Genomic DNA, 21,568 nt, shown 5'->3' on the forward strand with positions numbered 1-21,568 from the left:
TCTAAACATTTACCTGGCGATTGCAGGGAAATATTAGGACAGATAGAAATAGATATTAAATGGTTGAGTGAGACAGAGAGATGGGAGGAGAAGGGAGAAGTGGGAGGAATTTTTTATCATTCAAAATAATTACAGTGATTTTTGTTGAGAAAACAAGAATCAATCTTTAAGGCTAGTAACATTGTTGTCAACTTGAGAGATACAAATGAACCGAAAAACGGAAAAAACGAACAAAAAAACACCTTACCTTGTATCTTGTTCATCATTGATAGTTTTGTTTTACATCTGCACTGTTGATCAATCAAAAGTTGAAAGGTTAACTTGAACAGCCAAAGCCTTTATTGCTTTGTTTCATTCATTGGGAAAGCTTTAACTGGACAAAAAAAGTCTTCAAGTTATGCAAGTTTCATTAGTTGTTGCTCAGAGGAAGAAGAGGAAATCTGTTGATTATGATTTGATTAAAGTTGATTGAGATGTTATTTCAGTTTTGATCAACATTTTGATCAACTTTGAGGAAAGGATCATGGAAGCGAAAAGCATGGAAAAATTAGTTTTTTTTCTTCTTCTTTTGCTTTTCATTTGGAAATGGTTTGCAGTGTTTCATATTGACGCTCCTAGAAAGGCAACTCTTTGAGTGAGGTTGAGTATAATTGTGGGTTTGCATGATGATTAGATGAAAATGAATGAACCATGAAAATAAGAGTAAGCAACAAGTAATATTCAACAGTCAAATGAAGATGTTTCAAGATTTCCAATTGATTGTTGATAAGAAGAAGAAGAAGAAGAAAATCATTGAATTATCTCGATATTCACACTCCTATCTGAAGCACTCATCATTACCATGATAGTAATGATGAGAAGAGGAGCCAATTGAATGGTCAAAAACTGTTGATGATAATTTTGGTTAATAACATTCAATAATTCCACCATTTTCACCATTGAATATTCAATTGAACTTATCTCATTTTCCCATCAAATTCATTGTCCAGAAGCAAAGGGAAATCAAGTGGAAAGGAAGAACCAAGGAAAAGTCATTTTCACATCTTTTGACCCTTTCATTGAACCTGCAACACACAAAGAATCATTTCTCATCATCATCAGCCAAATGATAAAATTATTCAATTTATGAAACATTCATTTTCCAAGCACAAAATGATGAAAAACACTGAATCGACAATCAGTAAAGGAAACGAAAAGATTCACTTTTTTCCAATCTTTGTTTCTTCCTTTTTTCTTGTTTCACTTTACCAGAAAAGAAACTTTAAAAGTTCTTAAGTATTCATTGAAATACAGGGCAATATTTCATAGACAACAAGTGACACTTCGAGCAAAGTATTCGAGTGGAAATACCTTTTAATAGATTTATTATTCACAAACAGATATAAATTACCATTGAAAGGAAAGTTTTGTTTTCTTCAGTTTGCTTCCTTTTTCCCTGTTTTTTCGCCATTCCTATTGATTCAGAATAATATCTATTTGTATATTTTTCTATCAACAGCAATCAATCGATAGATAATCCAAGTATATCAATTGAACTTCTCCTGCTTTTAAAGGAACATTGTAATTCTCTTTTCGCCTTCTTCTTCTTCTTTTTCTTTGCCTTTACTATTTTCAGTATAAACAGTTTCTCAGCCATTCTTGTTATTCAGTTGTTGTTGTTAGGTGATGATGGTGAAGGAAGATGAGTAAAGAAATATCACTCTGAAAGTTATCTCATCTTTTTCTTTCTTCTTCTTCTCTTCTTTTTCTTTCCTCTTTCTCATCATATTACTATTCCTGATCATCATGTTTCCCCTGTGAAACTTAACCAATCGTTTCGTTATCCCAAAGTAAACTGTCTAATAAAAAGCTATTAGTTACAATTGAGTGTATCACTATCAATATTGTCAGAGTAGCAACAAACAAGTGAATAAAAATAATTGATATAAATGGCCTTAAATGAAACTCTTATTAATACTGGATACAAATGATGATATTAATAATAATATTAATGAAAGAGGAACAGTTAAATTCATTGTTTCACATTTAATTCACTCTTATCCAATTATTGTTACATTGAAAGTTGATCAAGGCGAGATTAAGTAAAATTACAATCTGATTGAACAATGTTCACAATCAGGGATTTAACTTTTCCAGAGTTTCAGGAGTCAAGTAACCTTAAATGAGTTTAGAGCATTTCTTTGTGATGATTTCAATGGTTATTCAAAATGTAATCAACATTGAACTATTTTTCACTATTATTGTGAAGAAATTGGTAAATCTTGTAACTATTTTTTGGCGAAAACTTCAAGTGCAAAGTTGATTTTTGATGATCATTTCATTGTTAATTAGTAGCGTTTAGAACTGACTTTTTTGGTTTCTTCCAAAACTAAGCTGAACAAAGGTCAAGTCAACTTTTAGGATCATTCACATGCTTTAAAAAAGGATTATTTTTGTCTGCTTCAAGTCGTGTTGAGACAACTACCTTTGGAGTCTGGAAGGTGAAGGCGAAGGAAAAAACTTGTCAAAAAACTGTTTTACTACCTTCAACTCATCATAAGTAGCTAGGAATCCAACAATCATTTGTTTTAAAAGTCAAGCGAAATGGTTAAAAGTTCTTGAGCTAATTCACAATCTTTTGAGCTGGTTTCACTAATCGAACCAATTCCGACTCGACTTAGAACCAGCCTAAAGTCACCTTTGACATTTAAAAAACAAAAGTTTGTTCGGGAAAAGTAAAAGTGACTAAGAATGGCTTTCCTCTTCCAACTATGAAAAGCGAATGTCTACTCGAAAAAGAAACAGAGACTCACCGTGTTTCCGTGCATTCTAGCACCGAACCTAGCTATGAGCAGTCTTCATTCAATGTTGACACTCATAGAATAGAAAATGAAAAAAGCAAAAACCGATGACAAAAAGCTAGAAAATTTGATTGAAACTGGTTTTAAACTCGTCCTTAAGCACCAGAGCATCTAGACAAAGCAAGACTTTTAAGTGAAGCCACTCATTGACATGCCAGTGCTGAATACGCGTCAACACGTTAATCCGCAAGGTAAAAAGTGACACATTTTTAAACAGATAATCTCAACCCTCTTGGACAACAATAACAACGTCACTTGTTGATAACAACACCAACCTGGCAATGTAAACAAAATGAAAATAACGATAAACAATCTTTTCTGTTTCATTGTGAACCCTCTTTGACTAAACCCATTCTTACCCTTTAACTCTTTCCTTTGTTCCCTGACCATTTACCACCTTCCATCAACTAATCTTCTTCCTCCTCCATCATTAAACAGCCTCTTCTCACCTTGACCATTGTCCATAGTCAATGTTATTATAGCGCATTTATCAACACTAAAGAAATATTAATGAAAGAACTGGAGAAGAGGGAAAAATGAAAAGAAAAGGTTATTCCATTGTTAACTGTCTTTCAAATCGCACAATTATTACCTTTTAAATTGAATCAACACATTGAAATATATCTTGACAAAAACGAGTTCACCTTGTGCTGGTAAACCTTATAAGTTATCATCATTATTAACACCTTTAACGTTGCTCTGATTGTTCAATATTTTTCAAGGAATAAGATCCTTTTGTTAAACAAGTGTGTTTAATAACAAATGCAATTTTCAATTCTTAAACACTTCTCAACTCTCCTTATGTTATCATTTCAATAATATTGCCAGAAAAGAGGAATAATATTTTTCTTTCATTCAATTTTTGCTTTTTCACAACTTTACAACAATATAATGATAACAAGTACAAAAAATAATCAATTTTTTCGCTGTTCATGTTCATTCGTCTTTCAAGTCTGTTTATTTTGTTTCAATGACACTTGAACATCTATTATAAGAAGGAGAAAAATGAAAAACTCCGAGTTACTTCAACTGTACCTTGAAGATGTTTATTCAGAAGTTCTTGAAGAATGTAAAGAAAAAATATTTTCTTCAAGTTTACCTTTTTTTATATCAAGTAGATAAAGCATGTTCTTTTGAATCATTTTGTCATAATATTTAGAGTTAATTGAAACGCCAAGAAATGAATCAAAAGTCAAATGTTCGAGTAACTTAATGTTGCGCACTTTTGAATGCTCTTGAAAAATGTTCAAATGCACATTGGAATAGTTTTTGACAATTTTTTCAAGTTTTCTTTTCTTTTCTTGTCACAATGATAATGTTAAAAGACGAGACGACACTTGACTAGTCAAAGGTAAACATTTAGTTGATCAAAGGACCGATCCATTTAATTGCCGTCTTTATGTAGTCAACTCATGAAGCTCAAAAATTAGTAAAGCCTTTGTTTGTCTTTTACTTACAAAGATAATCTTTCAACTTTCACACCCAAGTGTTAACTCGAATCATGTCCTGAGAAAAATTCAGCTCCAGTATCGCATTGACAATTGTTATCGACCATAAAGATTGGTCAACTAATCTTGTTAAGAAACGTGAGACAAAAGATAAGTTGACCGATAGTTTTTCACTTTTCCAAATTTGAACATTTTTCTTTACGAAAATTTTCAACTTTCTTTTGTCCAACTTTATCTTTTATAAATTATCAAAGTTTCAGGATTTTCTGTGTTTCTAAAAAATGAGTTCGAGTTGAGAGAAAATGAAAGCGAATCGAAACACGAATTATGCCAAAGAAGTTCAATAATTTATCAGCATTTACTGTAAGGTCTATTTCAAGCCGATTCGACATGGAACTTGGAAAATCTCAAAATATCGAAAAATTGGATTTTATTATTTGCAAAAGCTAGTGATGAGACTTTTTGATCTTTTTGTTGTTTCTGTTGTTCATCAAAAACCAGGAACTGAGATTGTTTATTGGTTGAACAAGACAAGTTATTTAACCATTTTTGCTTGTTCAAAGGGTTAATGGTCAACCAGTTTGAGTGGATTATATCCATGATTATCATGAGTTATTACAATGAGTTTCTCATCTTTAAATGTTGAACCATTAAACGGCAAATCAGTAAAATTGAAAACAATGTTGCTTCTTTCAAAGCTCATTCCTAATACTTTATCAACAGAAAAAAAAGGAAAAATTGTTTTTCGTTTTTTTTTATTATTTTTACATTTTTTTCTGCTTTTCCTTGCATTATTATTGTTATCTTAAACAATTTAGACAGGTTTTTTATGATGATAACTATTATCATTAAAGTGCTTTAAATTGTGAAAAGCAAAAAGTGTATCATTGAAAAATGTATGAAACATTCAATTTATGCTCTTTACGTGTTTCTCAACGGCTTTACATTTCGCTTCAAGATGAAGATGATAAAACATCTTCTCTTTGTTTTTGCCTCTCTTTACCATCTTCGCCATCTTATCTAGTAAACTGATCTTGTTATTATCCAAATCACGATCGCTTTATTATCATTAACATTTATTGTTGTTACCTTTGAATTTTTCCTCGTTTTCCCTTCCATTCTTTAAGTGTGAGTTTTTTATCGCGATTAATTTTTCGTCTGTTAATGTTCAACCTTTTGCTTTCCACTTTTAATACATTGATTTATTATTATTGCTGTTGATCAACAATCAAAATTAGATTCGACTATTGGACAGGCAACTGTGCAATTGACTTGCAAATTGTGATGGTTTAACACTAATGACGAGATTAATTATAAATGAAACGATCAGTTTAACTTATTAACTTTTCAGGCAAGAAATCATTCAATGGAAGGTTAACCCGAAAAGATTGAGAAGCAAAAAGGTAAATTTTCGCTTCACTTTTGCTCGCCTCACTCAATTTAACTCATCCTTTTTATTAAACCATTTAGTTCAATTATTTCTTTCACTTTCAGGTCCAATAATTGTGACAAAATATCAACAAATGATGAACCTAAAAATGGACATTTGATTCATCAAAAAAAGAATCAAAAATTACCATAAAAAAGTAAACCTTTTTTTGGTTTGTACTTTTCTGGTTCAACCATTTTTTTCTCACTTTGCTGTGTCAAGTTAATAACAAAAATGGGTTTTGATTATGAAATTAGTATCGACTAGTTAAACTTGTAGTTTTTTAAATTAACTAAATAGGCATTCGGGTTAGGAAGAGAGGAAAGATGAGAGAAGAGAGAAAGATGATAAAAGCTTTTCTTTTCTGGCCAACAAAAGCTGTTTGGTGATGTTGAGAAGGCAAAGTGCTGGTTACTTGGTTACTTTTTTCAACTGTAGTTGGTAGAAAACGGGTTTTTCAAGGTTTCGTGCCAGTTCATCACACTAACCCTAAAAACAAACATTCAAGTGAGGATGGCAACACACACATCATGCACTCTGTGCATACCTTTAAGGCTAGAAGGTTTCTCTATCAACCTAAAGGTTAAAGTTATTAAAAACAATTTTTCCAATTCTCTTCTCTCTTTGTGTTTCACCTCTCGATCACTCTACCAAGTTTACTTTGGATATTAACCAGGAATGAAGGGTGACTTCTGTCAATTGTTCAATAGACACCAATGTTGATCAATTTTGATCAATGTTGAGCAAATTCCAGGTGAGGGTGATTAGTTGTTTCAAGGCTGCTTTCATTTTGCCTTTGATTAATTGTTGCTATTGGTGAACAAAAAAAAGAAGCTCTTGAAAAAGGTAAACCTGGCGATTGCTAATTGTAAATGATAATTTGTAATTGATTTATTGTGGTTAACGGTGATAGGCTTTAGGAGAGGAAACCAAATTAACTGGTTATGATTAGCTGTTAATCATTTCAAGTGATTCCCTTGTTTACCAGTTTCACTCACTTTTTGCTTTTAGTGTCAAAATGCAAGTTGAACTTGAAATGAAATGATAATTTGATTTGACCAATTAAAGACTTTAAAAGATTCTCATTTCCCTTCAAAAATATTGAAATGCTAATTCAATAATTGGTCCAAAAAATGCAGAGCTGGTTAAAGGGCCAAGAATGTACAAAATGTCCTTAAATCTTTTGGGTTGCGTTTCCACCATGTTTGGAGGTTAAGAAAAAAAATGTATCCCAAGTTGTGTTCACTTGAATAACCACCCTGTATAACCAACAGGAATAAACCATGTTTACAATATAATTAACCTTATATCTTACATAGAGTCTAGAAGATGGTGAAAAGAGGAAAAGATGAACAAGTAATAAGAAAGAAAATGAAACTTTTTCTATTAAAAAAGGAACCTTTTTTTTTCTTCCTTCATTCTTCTACTTTGGTAAACCTACTTTTTGTTGAACAAAAGAAATGTTGATACATTTTATCATACATTTTATACATGCAAAGAGGAATTGTTAATATTGTATTGACTGAGGAAAGGTAAGAGAAGAGGAAAGAAATTGTTAAAACTTTATAAGGTAAAGTACTTTACAAAGGTGAGAAAAAAATGAAGGTAAACTTTGTTAGGAGCCAATGAATCGGGAAAATTCAGAAGATGGAAAAAAGAAGTTAGAAGATTAAGAAATTATTAGTTGCTTGGGTTACACTCATCCAAGACTAACATTGATATGTTTATGTTCAACTTTGTCCTTTCTTTTTTTCGTCACCTTCTTTACCTTTCCATTTCTAGCAATTTACTCTCCAATGAATCTGTTATTATCGTTTTAACCCGGAAATTAGGAGACAAAATATTTTTGCATACTCTTTGAAGGAGGGTTTTGGGTTACCTAGGAGAGAGAGATCCTTTTGTAAGGTGAAAATGATTATCAACTGATGGGGAGGAATGAAAGAGGCTAGGTCAAGGTAGGTAAGGTAAAGGTTAGAATATTTCATTTTCTTTTCTCCATTTTTCTTGTTGAACTTCTTTTCTCCATTTCGCCTTTTCGATGATCACGATAATGTTAACCTTGGCAATTCCTCAACAAAAATCTACTTCTATGGTTCAATAAGTCTTTTCAGATTCATTTTACTTTTTTTTCTGGTCTTCCATCTTTGCTTTTTTTCATTGGCTTTCCTTTTCTCACCTTTAAAGATGATCAAGATAATTTTGCACTTTTCCTATTGTACTCTTTCCAAGTTGACAACTTTAAAGGTCTTTTGCTCTTTCATCTTTTATTATGTGGTCAGACCTTTGACAAGTTTGCCTTTGGTTTGTTATTTAAGAAATGATTATCAGGTCAGTTAATCAGGATGCAAGAAATGATGAATCAATTGGTTGAATGAGGACAAAAAGGTTTCGCCAAGACAAAAATGGTCCAAAAAGTGGTTCCAAAAAAAGATTGAGAAAAGTGTGAATTGTGATTAAACTGTGTGATAAATATTTGTTTAAAGGGCAACACAAAAATAAAGTAATATATGAAATAAGATGGCAAAAAGATTTGATTTTTAAAGTAGATAAAAATTGAACAGGTTTCATATATTTTATATATATATATAAAGTTATATACATTTTTTTATATACAGCCAGAGAGAAATTAATTTAGAGGCACTTTTCAATATCGTGTGAGCACATCTTGAAATACCTTTTGTGGATACATTGAAAAGATTAGACTTTTTTCTTAAAAAGATTTTTGAACCAGATAATTCCTTTTTGTGTGTGTTGAGATGCTAAATGTTACTGATGATCGTAATGATGATGGTGATGAAGATGGTGACCAAAAGAAAGCTCTTTGAGAGAAACATTTTCTTTTCGCTTTGAAATATCCAATTATCTCAATTCTGGTTTGAGACGCTTAAAAGACATCAGTATCAGATCTGCTTTTGGTTGATGTTGGAGTCACAAGAAATTGAAAATCACCTCAACGTGTAAATTTGAGTTTGGAAAGGCATGAAACTTTTGGTAAACCTTTACATGTAAACAGATGATCAAATGTTTTTCAATCAACATTGTTAACTATCAACCTATTATTGTACATTATTGTAGTTGTTGAACTTTGTCTTTATGAAGGGTACAAAAAAACGGACTCACTGTTTTACCTCAAAGTTGAAAAAATAGTCTCACAATAGTTATACAAAAATCATTTTAACAAGTGTTAGACAAAAATGTTAACCAACTGTTTACGGGCAAAAGTTCATTGGGGTTTTTCATGTAACCAAAACTCAATTTACGGGGAAAGAAAAGGAAAGCTGTATACATTTATGTACATTTTATATACAAAGCAGGGGAAAAAATTATTTATAATGTGAACTTGACTTAGAAAAATCTCAACATTTTCTCCATTCGTTTCTCTTATTCCTTAAATCATCATTGAATACACTTCCTCTGGTGGTGTGGATCAGTGAATGTGTGTGTGCAAGTGGATTTAGATGTTTGTGTATCGTTTGAGGACTTGCGTGAGCTCTCGAGCTTTCACCTTTAAAGAAGAAGTTGATGATTAGAATCACAATGAAAATGACAACAATTATCACCAAAAGTGCTCCACTGATAACAAATATAGGTACAAAGTTTTCAACTTGGAAACGTTGAGCTAACATCTTTCGCGCTGAGAGATTGGTACACGATGAGATATTAAATTTAGGCAGTAATGGAATGCCTGAAGTTTCATTGTAATAACATTCCAAATAACGAGCATCAGATATTAGATGGATCTTTGAGTGAACCCAATCTAGAGCGGGTTCAATGTAGTGACACTCACAGGACCACGGGTTTGCGGCTAGTTTTATTGTTAATAGATGTGAATTCATGTTGAAATTCCATATCTCAAATTCAACGATATAATTGTGATCAAGATGGAGGATTTGGAGTAAAGTCAAGGCAGCGAAGGTATTGTTGGCAATAGATGAGATTCGATTATGATCAAGGTATAACTCGGTTAAATTAACAAGGCGCTCAAATTCATATCCATGGAGGGTTCTCAGCCGATTGTGAGATAAATTTAAAACCTCAAGGGCTATGAGGCCATTGAAGGTGCGGTTATTGATGGTAAGGATGTTACTATTGTTGAGATGAAGAATTTTCATGTATTTACGGCCAATGAAGGTGTGGCTGGAGAGCATATCAATGTTATTACCGTCAAGGTGAAGCTCCGTTGCATCCATTGGTATTCTTGGAGGTACAACTGTATGACCATTGGCACTACAATCAACAATATTGGTATTCCAGCCTTGATCATAGTAACAAACACAATTTTCTGGACACATCATTTCACAGTCACAAGCATCAAAATCACAACAATGGCATAGAGTAAAACAATGGCTTTTGTAGGGACACAAGAAGTTTGACATATCGGCTTGAATTAATGGCATTGGCGAAACTTTCTTTTTGAAAACAAAGTCACACATTATCTGATTAACATCCACAATTTTAGGATATTGCCGAGATTCATTTGTTGTTACCATTTTCTGTAGCCATTCCATGTTACAATCACATTGGAATGGATTCTTGGAAATGTTAAATTCGGGTAAAGGACGTCGAAGTGCAACTTTACTCAAACGCAAAGCATTCATGTGCAGGATGGTGAGACGATTGTTGGTCAAATCAACACGAGTCAAATTTTGTTTACCTAAAAAGGTAGATAGTTCGATACGGTTGATTAAATTGTTATTAAGTAAGACCACTTCAATACTATTTGGCAGAGATGCTTTGGAAAGGTGAGTTATCCTGTTGTGAGATGCATCAAGAGTTGTCAAACGGAGAGATGATTGAACTTCAAAGTGGTTGGCCAAACTGTCGATAAGATTGTCATGAATATCTAACCATTGAAGACCATAGGGAATATGAGCATAATCAAACCAGACAATCTTGTTTGCTGATATGTTGAGCATCAGTAGATCCCTTAAATTGTTGAAAAGGTTATTTATGTTGGATAAACTATTTGAGTCAAGACGAAGAACATGTAGAGCGGGAACATCATCAAAGGTTGCCTCCTCAATGGTTTCAATTTGATTTTTGGCCAAATTGATGATCCGAAGAAAAGGTAAATCGGTGAATACACCCCGAGAAAGGTTATTTATCTGATTACCTTCCAAATCGAGACTGTACAGTTGAGCATTCCCTTGATATGATGCGTTGCCAATGTCACTGATAAAATTGTAAGATAAATCTAAATTTCTCAAGGAATGAGTCCAAGACATGGCTCCTGGAACACTTTTCTTAAGCCAATTGTGAGATAAATTAAGGTCCATTAAGTTAGTTAAATTACGAAATATTTCACTGTGAATTTGTTCTATTCGATTATGGTCAAGATGTAAACTGGGTAACTTGTTGAGACCAGAAAAACATTCTACTGAGTCCAATTTGTTAAGATGGTTATAACTAAGGACTAGGGTTTGAAGGTTGCTTAAAGATGAAAATGCATGGTCAGCAATACTTTCAATCTTATTGTGATGGAGATACAACTCTTCAAGGCGAGTTTGGGACCTAAAGGTTGATGAATCAATCTTATTTAACTGATTATAACTTAAATCAAGAGTCACTAAAGATCTTAGCTCAGCAAATGTATCAGTATTAATCCAATTGTTGGCTATTTCATTGTGGCTCATATTAAGTACATGGATCCATTGAAGTCCATTAAATTGAAATGGTGGTAATACCGAAATACTGTTGTTTTGAAGATACAATTCACGAAGAGAAGCCTTAATGGGTGTAAAAAAACCTGGTGGAAGGGCGACAAGCTCGTTGTTGGACAGATCAAGTAAGGCTAATTCACTGAGTCCGTTAAGGGAAGATTCTTCTGCTCGTGAAATACGATTATTGTTGAGTCGAAGAACTTTCAAGTGTGTTAAAGTTGAAAAACCTCGATCAGTTAAAACTTTGAGACGATTGTAAGATAAATCCAATTGGACTGTTGTGTTGATAGTACAATGGGACCAACTAGAGGTTTGACCGTTGTTTTTACGTTTAGCTGAAAATCCAATGGACACTACATCAGAGAATTGGTTATTGGAAAGATTGATGGTAGCTAAGTTGGAAAGTTGGCAAAAAAGCTCATCAGGAATGGTAGACATTCCATTGTTGGATAAATCAATACTCTCCAATGACCGAGTATCCTGGATTAAATCAGATGAGTAACAATTAACAACAACTAATCCAAGGTTGGTCCAAAAAAGTAACAACAACAATATTAAATAGTTTGTTGATTGCATTTTATATCAAAAGTTTCTTCCAACTTGCACAAGTTTAGTCATGGCGTCCATTTTTTTGTTGGTAAGGCAAAACCTTCTTTGCCTGAAAACTAACTGATCTTTAAACAAGAAATACCTAAGTTAAAAGAAGCAAACTTTTCTCTCTCTCTTTTCCAAGCGCCGACTCACAAGCTACTAACATCTTTGCAAGATGTTGACTCTACAACTCCATCTATGAGAAACTGTTTGCATTCTAGCGTTTGGCTTTTTTTTCTGTTTAATTTTAACGGTTATTGGCAACTTTGTTTTAATTGTTTTGATAAATTACTCGTTGACTACGCTTATTTTAATCGTCATCTCACTCTAATTATGTTACATTTAACTCTTGGTTATTGAGATAATTCATCTTTTAATCTAATAGATGAACATTTTGCTAACCAATTGATTCCAAACGATGACAAAAGATCAATTGAAGCTCCATTATGTAACTCAAACTCAACTCGATTTCTTCAGAGTTAATCTCTATTTAACCTTCATGATATTCTTCGACATCATGATGCATCAATCTGGAACAATGTGAGTACTATTCAGCTTGCCCTTTTAATTTCTGCTGTCTATGGTTTAACTGTTTAATTGTTTCTTTGATGGTTTGACATTTTCGCTTCTCTTTGCAGCTTCTCTCGCCTGCTTTTCATATATTTTTGTATTGAAGAATAGAGGCTTTTTTCTCTCTCTCTGAGCTTTTTAATGATGACAAGTTTGATAACACCATAATGATGATGATGATAATCATGGTGATTCAATAGTTGCTGTTCATAAAAAAAGGTATTTATTCGTCATCCCCCTTTCCTCAATCATTCAATTAACCAACATGAATCTTGTTTATTTTCATTGACATGTTTTATGGTGACTATTTTTATAGCTCATGATGATTATAATACCATTAAGAGACTCTATTCTGACTTACACTGATCATAATCAAGTTTCAATTACTGATAAAAATCGTGCAACATCAAACATTAGTTCAACATTTTATTCTCATTTTGTTGCTCATTTTTTCATGCTATTATAATCATCAAATATTGATATGTTTTGATTGTTGGCTAATTGTCAGATATTTTATTATGTCGAAAATTATCAGGCAATGTATCATAAAACTCTTACAACTCATTTTATTAAGCCATTAACCATTGATTTAGAGTCAAGACAAGAGACAAAATTTTTAACCCAACCTTTTCTTTTTCTTTTTGCAGAAAATTAAATATTTGACTTTGATGTATAATCGTCATTTTACATTCATCATCAACAACAAACATCATCAATGATAATATTGACTTGTCCACTAATAACAAAATCGTGTCGATAACATGGAATGTAACATCATGTAAAATGATACAATCGGTAACTCTACTTGTGAGGTTACCTGTGTCAAGTAAACCCTGTTAATGGTTGTTATTTAAATTGAAAGCTGTTTCAATCAAGGTAAAAGGCAAACAATAAGACAGCAAAGGAGAGTGGCGAAAGAAATAGCAAAAAGCAAAAAATAACGACAATAGTAATTTAAATGGAAGCAAGGATAAAAAATAAGGTACAGTATAGTGGATTTGACTGAGAATCGGCAAACAATTTAATATCAATTTAATGGTCAATTTTAATGGCAGAATAGACCAAGGTAAATGCAGGTTAACCATCTAAAAATCTTGGAATAAATGAAGAGAATAATCTTTTTCTCTGTCTCCATTCCATTTATCCTTGTAATAGTAATTTCGCCATCTCTTTATCCTTCCTTTCATCATCTTCCAACTCCCCCTTTAATTCACAATGTTTCTCTATCATTTCTCCTTTTACCTTTTTTGTCTCCATTTCCATCTTAATTTGCTTTTTCTTTGACTCATCTCTTTTTTTTCTCGCTCTCTTATTCAATTTATCTTTTAGGTTCATCATCATCATCAGCTTCACCATAAAAAAAGGTATTTTTCAATGGAAACAGCAATGGAAGCAGCAAAGGAAGCAAAAAAGTTTCTCTCCATGGTTGAATCGATGTGTGAGGCTATTTCAGTAATAACAACATCAACTATTACAAGAGTAAACTATCAGCGAGGAGAGAGAGAGAGAGAAAAAAAGAGAGAAGTAAAACATTAAATCAAATAGCAAGCAAAGGCTGGACAGTGGAGGTGGAAAATTGATAAAATGGCAGACTGGAGGAGTAAATAGTGGCCGGTCCAAAGGAAGGTCTCAAAAATTTTCAACCTGATAATTTAATAACAATTAGAGAGGGAACAACTCAACGCAAACACACATTGTTGATATAAGAGGAAAAAGTTTGACCAAGCAAACAGAGGCTACATATTATTATTATCATTTTATGTTTGGACAGTGAGACTCAATTTTCAATTGTATTGTTACCGGTTGAGCATCAAGAGATGATGATGTTACCAAGAAGAAGAAGAGAGATGATGGAAGAAGAGAAAAGTTAAAGAAAGAATCTTTCAACTCTAACCAATCAAAAGGAGAAGACTCAATTTTGGTTTCCTTTAATTTATTTTATTTCATTTTACCTTACTTTTTCTTTACACTTTTATCTTCCTCTCTCTCTCTCTCTCTCAATGCTGTTGTCTTGGTTGTATTATTTGCTGTTGCTGATGTTATTTGTTTGCTTCAATTTTTAAACAACAATCTTGACTCTGAAAGACTCAAAGACACAACCTACAAACACTCACAAACATGTAATTGAAAAAATAGATTTTCAGTGAGGGTGTTACCTGTAATTTCACAGAGACCCGAGCAACTTTGTCGTTACTGGTGCGTAAAACCAATTTCGTTGGAAAACATCTCAATAAAAACTTTCGCTTTTATTTTCTACATTACCATCACCACCATCATCATCTTCTTCATCATCTTCATCAACATTATCATCTTCTTACTACGGTGATTGAGTTATTTTCCTTCCAACCTCCTTCTTTTCCTCTTTTTCTTCTACTTATTTCATTCTATGGATGAAAAATACTATTTTACCAGCCTTTAATATAAATTATTTACACTTATTTTAACCTTTATTAACTTATATAAATATGATTCCAATCTCAGATATATTATTTTCCAATCTGCCCTGTTTGCTTTTTGCATTAACTTCTTTTCTTCCATGATTATTATTATTATTATATTTTATTTATATTTAATTTATTTTCTCTTTCATTTTAGATTTCCTATCATAAGTTCGGGATAACTACTTATTTCAATCAAAATGCCATGATAAAAACGTTTAACTCCCTTTTTTTGCATTCAATCGTAAGCATCATTTGAAAAGCCCTTTTCTCATCTTTATTGGATTGTTTGATTTTTTTGTTGTAATTATCTTCAACACACACAATTTGAACTGATTATAATTACTTTTTCTTAAGCTCTAGTGCATACCAATACCGATCCTTAGGTAGTTGCTATTGATTGTCCAACTGAACTTTTGACTAATTGACCCTCTGAGTGTTTCTTTAGTCAAAAGTTGAAAACACCAAGAGTTGAAAATAACTTACAATGAACATAACTGGAAATGGTCAGATGATATTCATGATTTTTCCAGCTCAAACAGCGCTTTATTTAATTGACTTTTAACGACTTATACAGTTTCCATTAACTATTGGTTATTATTTATTTCAACTCAACTTTAGCAATCAAAATGATCAAAATTGTCATTAACATGTAACAATGTTGAATTGTTTCAAATGTAATCCTAAACCAGTTGAGATCAAATTTAATGAGCACTTCTCTTGAATTTGTGAACAAGAAGAAGAAAAAAACATTCTCAACATCATGATCATGATTATAATCACAATTGTTAACCTTATTTTACAACGCATCAACCTAATAAGTCACTTGACAATTATCAACATGATCGCGCATGCAAACACATGAGCTACAGAATAGCTTTACCTTTGAAAAAAGATTTCAAGATTAATTGTCAAAATAAGGTCGCATTATTATAATCATTGTAAAGTTGATAAACAAGGATTAACTAGTAACTAGATGCTTAAATTTCACAAAATGATACACCAATCATGAGCAACATTGTATCAGTCAAGATTCATTAATTCTTTCTTTTATTTCTCATTTCTTGCAGCAAACTGAAAAAAGGATAAAATTTAAATCGATGGTGAATACAAAATTCGTATCCAGATTACCAGGCAAAAAAATAGCGACAAAAAAAGGAGAATCGAAGAGGATTGAGTCTAAGCTATTCAAGGAATTCAACATTACATTGAAAAGTAAGGAGGACCTGCAAAATCGCCTGTTCTCGATTTTTGCTAAAATGTTACTTTTCAGACACAAAATTTAATGCTGATTTCAAATATCTTTTATAGCATGCATAGTTTTTGAGATATTGGCCAAAAAATTTAAATATCACATAGTATTAGTGACCTTGAAACATAATGAAGATGGCGTCTAAACCAGCTAAATATTGACATAATCAATGTAATCAAGTATGCTGAATAATATAGTGAAGGTTTGGTTTCTGAAAAAATAGCCAAACAGGGTTAAAATTGTAAAAAACTGAATTTGAACAAGGATCAATAAGCGTCTTTTGAAAATAATGAAGAAGCCGTCTAAACCAGCTAAATTTTGGCAAAATCAGTGTAATTACGTATGCTAAATAATCTAGTGGTGGTTTCAGCTTTGAAAAAATAGCCAAACATATTGAAAATTGCATAAAACTGGATTTCGTTGAATTTTACTAAATGTCAATGCAACACCCTGTTTGGCTATTTTTTCAGAAACCAAACCTTCACTATATTATTCAGCATACTTGATTACATTGATTATATCAATATTCAGCTGGTTTAGATGCCATCTTCATTATGTTTAAAAGGTTACTAATAAATCGATATTTTAATCTGATTTTTTACAATTTTGACCCTGTTTGGCGATTTTTTCAGTGACCAAACCTTCACTATATTATTCAGTACCCTTGATAACATAGATCACGAATAGAATCGACTGGCTTAGCGACCTCTTTTAACGTGCTAAAAAATGCAACCTTCGAATCATAATATGAACTTTTCTTCCGAACGCGTTGTTTTTACAAAAAACGAAACACATATTCGTAATCAGCATAAAAAATTACATTGAAAAAAGTTCATTTCATAAAAATATTCCAAGAGGAGATTTTCCCTATTCATTTGCAGGTCCTCCTTTAATTAGATGCTTGTCAATTAGGCCATTTCTATGTTATTTACTTTTCTCCCTTTCTTTCAACTTCTCTATCAGAACCATTCATCTATCTAAACTATTCATCTTATTACCAATCTTTTCGTTTTGCGTTTCATTTTACCCTGAACCTTTCCTTTTCTCTTCCCTTTCAATCCTCAACTAACCATGTTGACTGAAGAGTAAAGCTCACTTTAAATTCTTACCATTCCCTTGCTGTAATAATTCTTATACCCAACTAACAACGAAAACTGAAACTCCAACTATCTTCTCTATCTCTTGTTCCCAATATATTCATCCTCATTGCTCTAACTCATTGTTACTCATAATCTTTTCAGCTCTAAATTATCTTGCCATCATTTTTCAAAGTTAATTTGTTTTTTACACATTTTACTTTCCCTTTAATTCCTCTTTCAAATTTCGCTCTCTTATAAATTGTTTTGTTTGTTGTTTGTTTTTCCCTTTATTCAGTTGTTTTTTGAAAGTCAAATGTTTCCCTTTGTTTTTAATGGTAAAAACAACAAACTTTCAACTGTACAAATGATATCTGAAAACAATCAATCTAATCTATTTCTTCTGAATTTTCACTTTCTTCCTCCTAAGTATTCAAGTTAAATTGCCTTTTAACATTTATTAATCCTTTGCTTTGCTAATTCTTGTTAATTCAAAGTCAATTTTACTTTCTTTCCCCTTCTCATCTCTTTCACCGTTAATTAATCTGAATCCTTCATTAATTTTAACCTTAACTTCCACCTTTTTCCCCATTTTACCCTCTTCATTGCTCCTTTACTAACCATGATATCATGTATTTCCATTAGTTTGTTATACATTTTATCCAATTGACTGCTCATTACTAATTCTTGATGCACAATTACATTATTATCATTTTCTGATATCATTTCAAATCAGTAAACTGTTTAATCAAATAATCAAAAAAGCAAATAAACAAACAAAACAAAATCAACTTGAACACACCTAATAACCATTATCACGATTTCAATTTGAACAGTCTTAATAATGTTATTTTTTTCGTTTATTTGTTAAGGTTGATGAAAAAACGGACGCAAAAAAAGGTCATTCATGGATCTATGGTTTTCAATGAAGGAGTAGAGAGCATCCAATCCTAGTGAAATGGCTTGTAATATAATGAAGATGTCAATGGTAACTGCTTATTAAGGTTTTCTCAAGCATCCAATTGAAATTCAATTTATCTCTACATTTGATAAACTTTCATCTTCGACTTCATCTACTGTATGTTTTACCGTCTTTTGTAGTCGATGCCTTCACATCAACCGTTCATCATCGCCATCATCACTCACCTGCTCTTTGTTACAGCTTCACCTACAATTGTTGACAAAAAAGTAGCACTTTTTTTACCTTTAAATTATCATTTAGCGAGTGCAATAGAGATGAAATTAAAGGAAAAAAGTTAATAGAATTATCATTGTTCTTGCATCTTCTGTAAATTCACAAGATTTCAGGATTTAGATGGAAAAGTTGAAAGGAAACTTTATTAAGTTAAGGAGTTTTTTTGAACCTATTTTCGCTTCAAGTTACCAACAAATTTGATTATACTTTACAATGGCCATTGATTCAGTTTTACTTTTTTTCTTCTCTTCCCTTTCTTTACCAGGATCAATACAAATTTACTTCAATTAATTGGTCTACATTCAGTGATTTGCTTGGAAAACATTTGATTCTGTTTGAAAGATGACACCAAAGCTGATAATTGAAGAAAGCTATTTTGTTGGATTCAACCTAATATTATACATTCTAATTTACTCAACTCAATTTTGGTTTAATACACACCAAGGTGCGTAGTTTATTGCCCTTGATTCACACAATTTGATGAAATCAATTTGTTGAGTTAAATTATCACCTGTACTGTTCTTTCAAATGAACAAATCATCTATTCATTTTGTTTCATTTTCTCATTTATTTAGGTGTTCCAATTGATTTAAAGGTGTGGTTCATAACTCTAAACATTCATGGTTATTTTATTCAACAATACAAGAATCAAAGCAATCGGAATAAAGGAAATTTAATAACATTCACCTTGTCGTCACAATAATCACCATGATCATCATAATCTGACTAATTATCTTGAAGCCTAGCTGAACCTACCAAGTTGAAGATACAAATTGTTGGGGAATATTGAATGATGAACATTTTACAAAACACTTTCTATTCGTTTGCATTACCAGCTGAATCACTTAACCATCAAAGCTGTTAAACTCTTGATATGATAAGCTTTCCAATTCAATCTGAATTCAAATTTACCGGAATCACGGGTTAACAATTTATTCGCCAAGATTTCAGAATGATTTTGTTCATTATTATATAATCATTTGAAGCGTTGAAATTGTTAATCCAATAAAATGGTCTACTCTTTACCAACTCCTCCTTCAACAATTTTCATCTCATCTTATTCAAGTTAAATTTTCAATGAAAACACAAGATGGATCCAAGACAACGACTGACAAAAAGAAAGATTTTCACTTTTCACTAAATTTTCTCTCAATCTTTATCTTTCCTCTCTTTCACTCTTCATCACTATAAACCATAACAGACTCATCATCATCACCATCAACTGCAAAATCATCGTAACAATTTGTAGCTCAATCATGTTGTTTTTCACTCAAGCAAGCAACAAGTAACACGAATATGAAGAAGAAGCGAAGAAGAAAAGGAATCATAATCATCCAAAAAACAATTCTCAAGTTCAATTGTTTCTCGAGTTTTTATCTTGTTTGTTCCTCTTCAGTCTCTCTGTGCTTCTGTGCTATTATTAACAACAATGGAATCCGGTCAATCTGGTTCACCAGTTCATTCTTCAACCTTTCAATCGTTTTACTTATCATCGTCATCATGGTTTCTCTCCAATCTCCTTCTTCTTCTTCCTCCTCCTCCTCCTCCTGTCTCTCTTCATACTCACCTTCTTCCTCCGCACCTTAATAAATCACCTTCCATCACACATAAACCTTGACTCTCATTTTGGACTAATTTTCATTTCCATCAGATGAGATGAAATCAACAGATTCAAACGTTAATAACAATCAACTTTTTTTTCTGTTTCTTCCACTTTTCTAGGTTAATTTATTCACCAACTGAAAGCCAAAACTCATTCACACATTGAAAAATAACCGAAAAACAGAAACAATGTAGGAGTTGATTTTGTCCTGAATGTCAAGTAACAAACCACAACAACTGAGATTACTAAAGATTGATCATTTCCCATTGTTTACCTGATGTTTATCATTTCCCAAACATATAACATGATTTTTGGCAATAATTTAACGAACAACAATTCAACAGTTAACAACCATCAAGTGTCATTTAACATTCGACCAAATCTCAAACCTAGACTTAAATGATCTCATTTTACACCAAATAATCAACACTAATTATTCCCTCTCCTAACCATATCTTCAACCCATTGTTTGTCAAATCATTCAACCCAACCAGTTCAATTCAACATCCAGCACAACAAAAATATAAAATCATTGCCCAAGTGAAGGGAAAAATTTCTCAATTTAATGTAAATCATTACCAAACTATATCGTCCAAATGGTTATAAATAAACGATAACGTAAATAATGGGCTAATTGTGGCACCAAACATCACATTAGTCTTAAACGGTTAAACAAAATGATTTAAACTGTCCACTGTTGACCATCATTATAACCAATCTCATTATCAAGTTCAATTGACTATTTACATTGAAGCAATCTAATTTAGTCTAAATGACTCTTCATCTCAACACTTTATTAATAGCAAAATGAAAGTTAATTGTGCTTATAAGCATGTAATAAAAGGTCTAAAAAATAGGAAAAATGATTAAAGACTATTCCTTGAATTGTTAATTATTTTTTATTAACATTACAAGTCCAATCAAAATACAAAGTCAACATTATAATGATTAAAGTAATTGCGAAAATTATCAAAATATGCTTTTAATTGGAAACAATTTTCATCTTAATAGTGTACAATTTAAAAGATAGACTTTACCTGTCAAGTCTCTTATTAAGAAGCTTGTCAGTCTCTTGATAACTCACTTTTTTTATACTTATTACAACAAAAGCAAACCTTTTCTGTCAACTTTTGCTTGGTTAATCAAGTTGACAACTTGTACTGATTAATATAATTTAAAGCTTGTCAAACAAAAGGTTATCGTTTACCCTTAATTAAAACTGTCATCTGTTATTAATGTTATTCAACATGTATTTATGGCGTTAAACATGGAGAAGGAAGGTGAAAAAAGATTCAATTTTTAATTCAATAGCTTAACATGAATGCATTTCAATAGATTGAAGGTTCCCTTTGAAACAATTGATTAATCATTCTCCAATCTATTCACATGGAACAAGAAAATTTCATTGAAATTTCTCTCGCTTTGGTTACCTTAATGGTTGATCAAGTGACTGACCAAACCAATTT

At 31.9% G+C, this 21,568-nt stretch overlaps 1 protein-coding gene and 1 long non-coding RNA gene across 2 annotated transcripts; one reads left to right on the forward strand and one right to left on the reverse strand.

Annotated features, from left to right (window-relative positions):
- Positions 1–8,246: 8,246 nt before the first annotated feature.
- On the reverse strand, positions 8,247–12,089 carry LOC107369782 (toll-like receptor 6). The gene has a single exon (XM_015937759.3). The coding sequence runs from the start codon at positions 11,951–11,953 to the stop codon at positions 9,074–9,076; it is 2,880 nt and encodes a 959-aa protein (XP_015793245.1). The 5' UTR covers positions 11,954–12,089; the 3' UTR covers positions 8,247–9,073.
- A 111-nt stretch (positions 12,090–12,200) lies between these two features.
- Positions 12,201–20,736, forward strand: LOC149094904 (uncharacterized). Its single transcript, XR_016197794.1, has 10 exons — positions 12,201–12,508; positions 12,607–12,757; positions 13,186–13,520; positions 13,868–14,860; positions 15,134–15,220; positions 16,047–16,191; positions 18,177–18,292; positions 18,406–18,944; positions 19,075–20,002; positions 20,222–20,736. It is a non-coding gene; the product is annotated as an uncharacterized LOC149094904 (long non-coding RNA).
- Positions 20,737–21,568: the final 832 nt, after the last annotated feature.

This window comes from Tetranychus urticae, chromosome 1 (assembly GCF_039701765.1).
Source record: "Tetranychus urticae isolate SD_2017Ah chromosome 1, NJAU_TeUrti_SD_1.0, whole genome shotgun sequence".
NCBI lineage: Eukaryota > Metazoa > Arthropoda > Arachnida > Trombidiformes > Tetranychidae > Tetranychus > Tetranychus urticae.

Bases quoted from the DNA above. Each gene is read 5' to 3' on its own strand.
- LOC107369782 (XM_015937759.3), bottom strand. From the start codon at position 11,953: ATGCAATCAACAAACTATTTAATATTGTTGTTGTTACTTTTTTGGACC.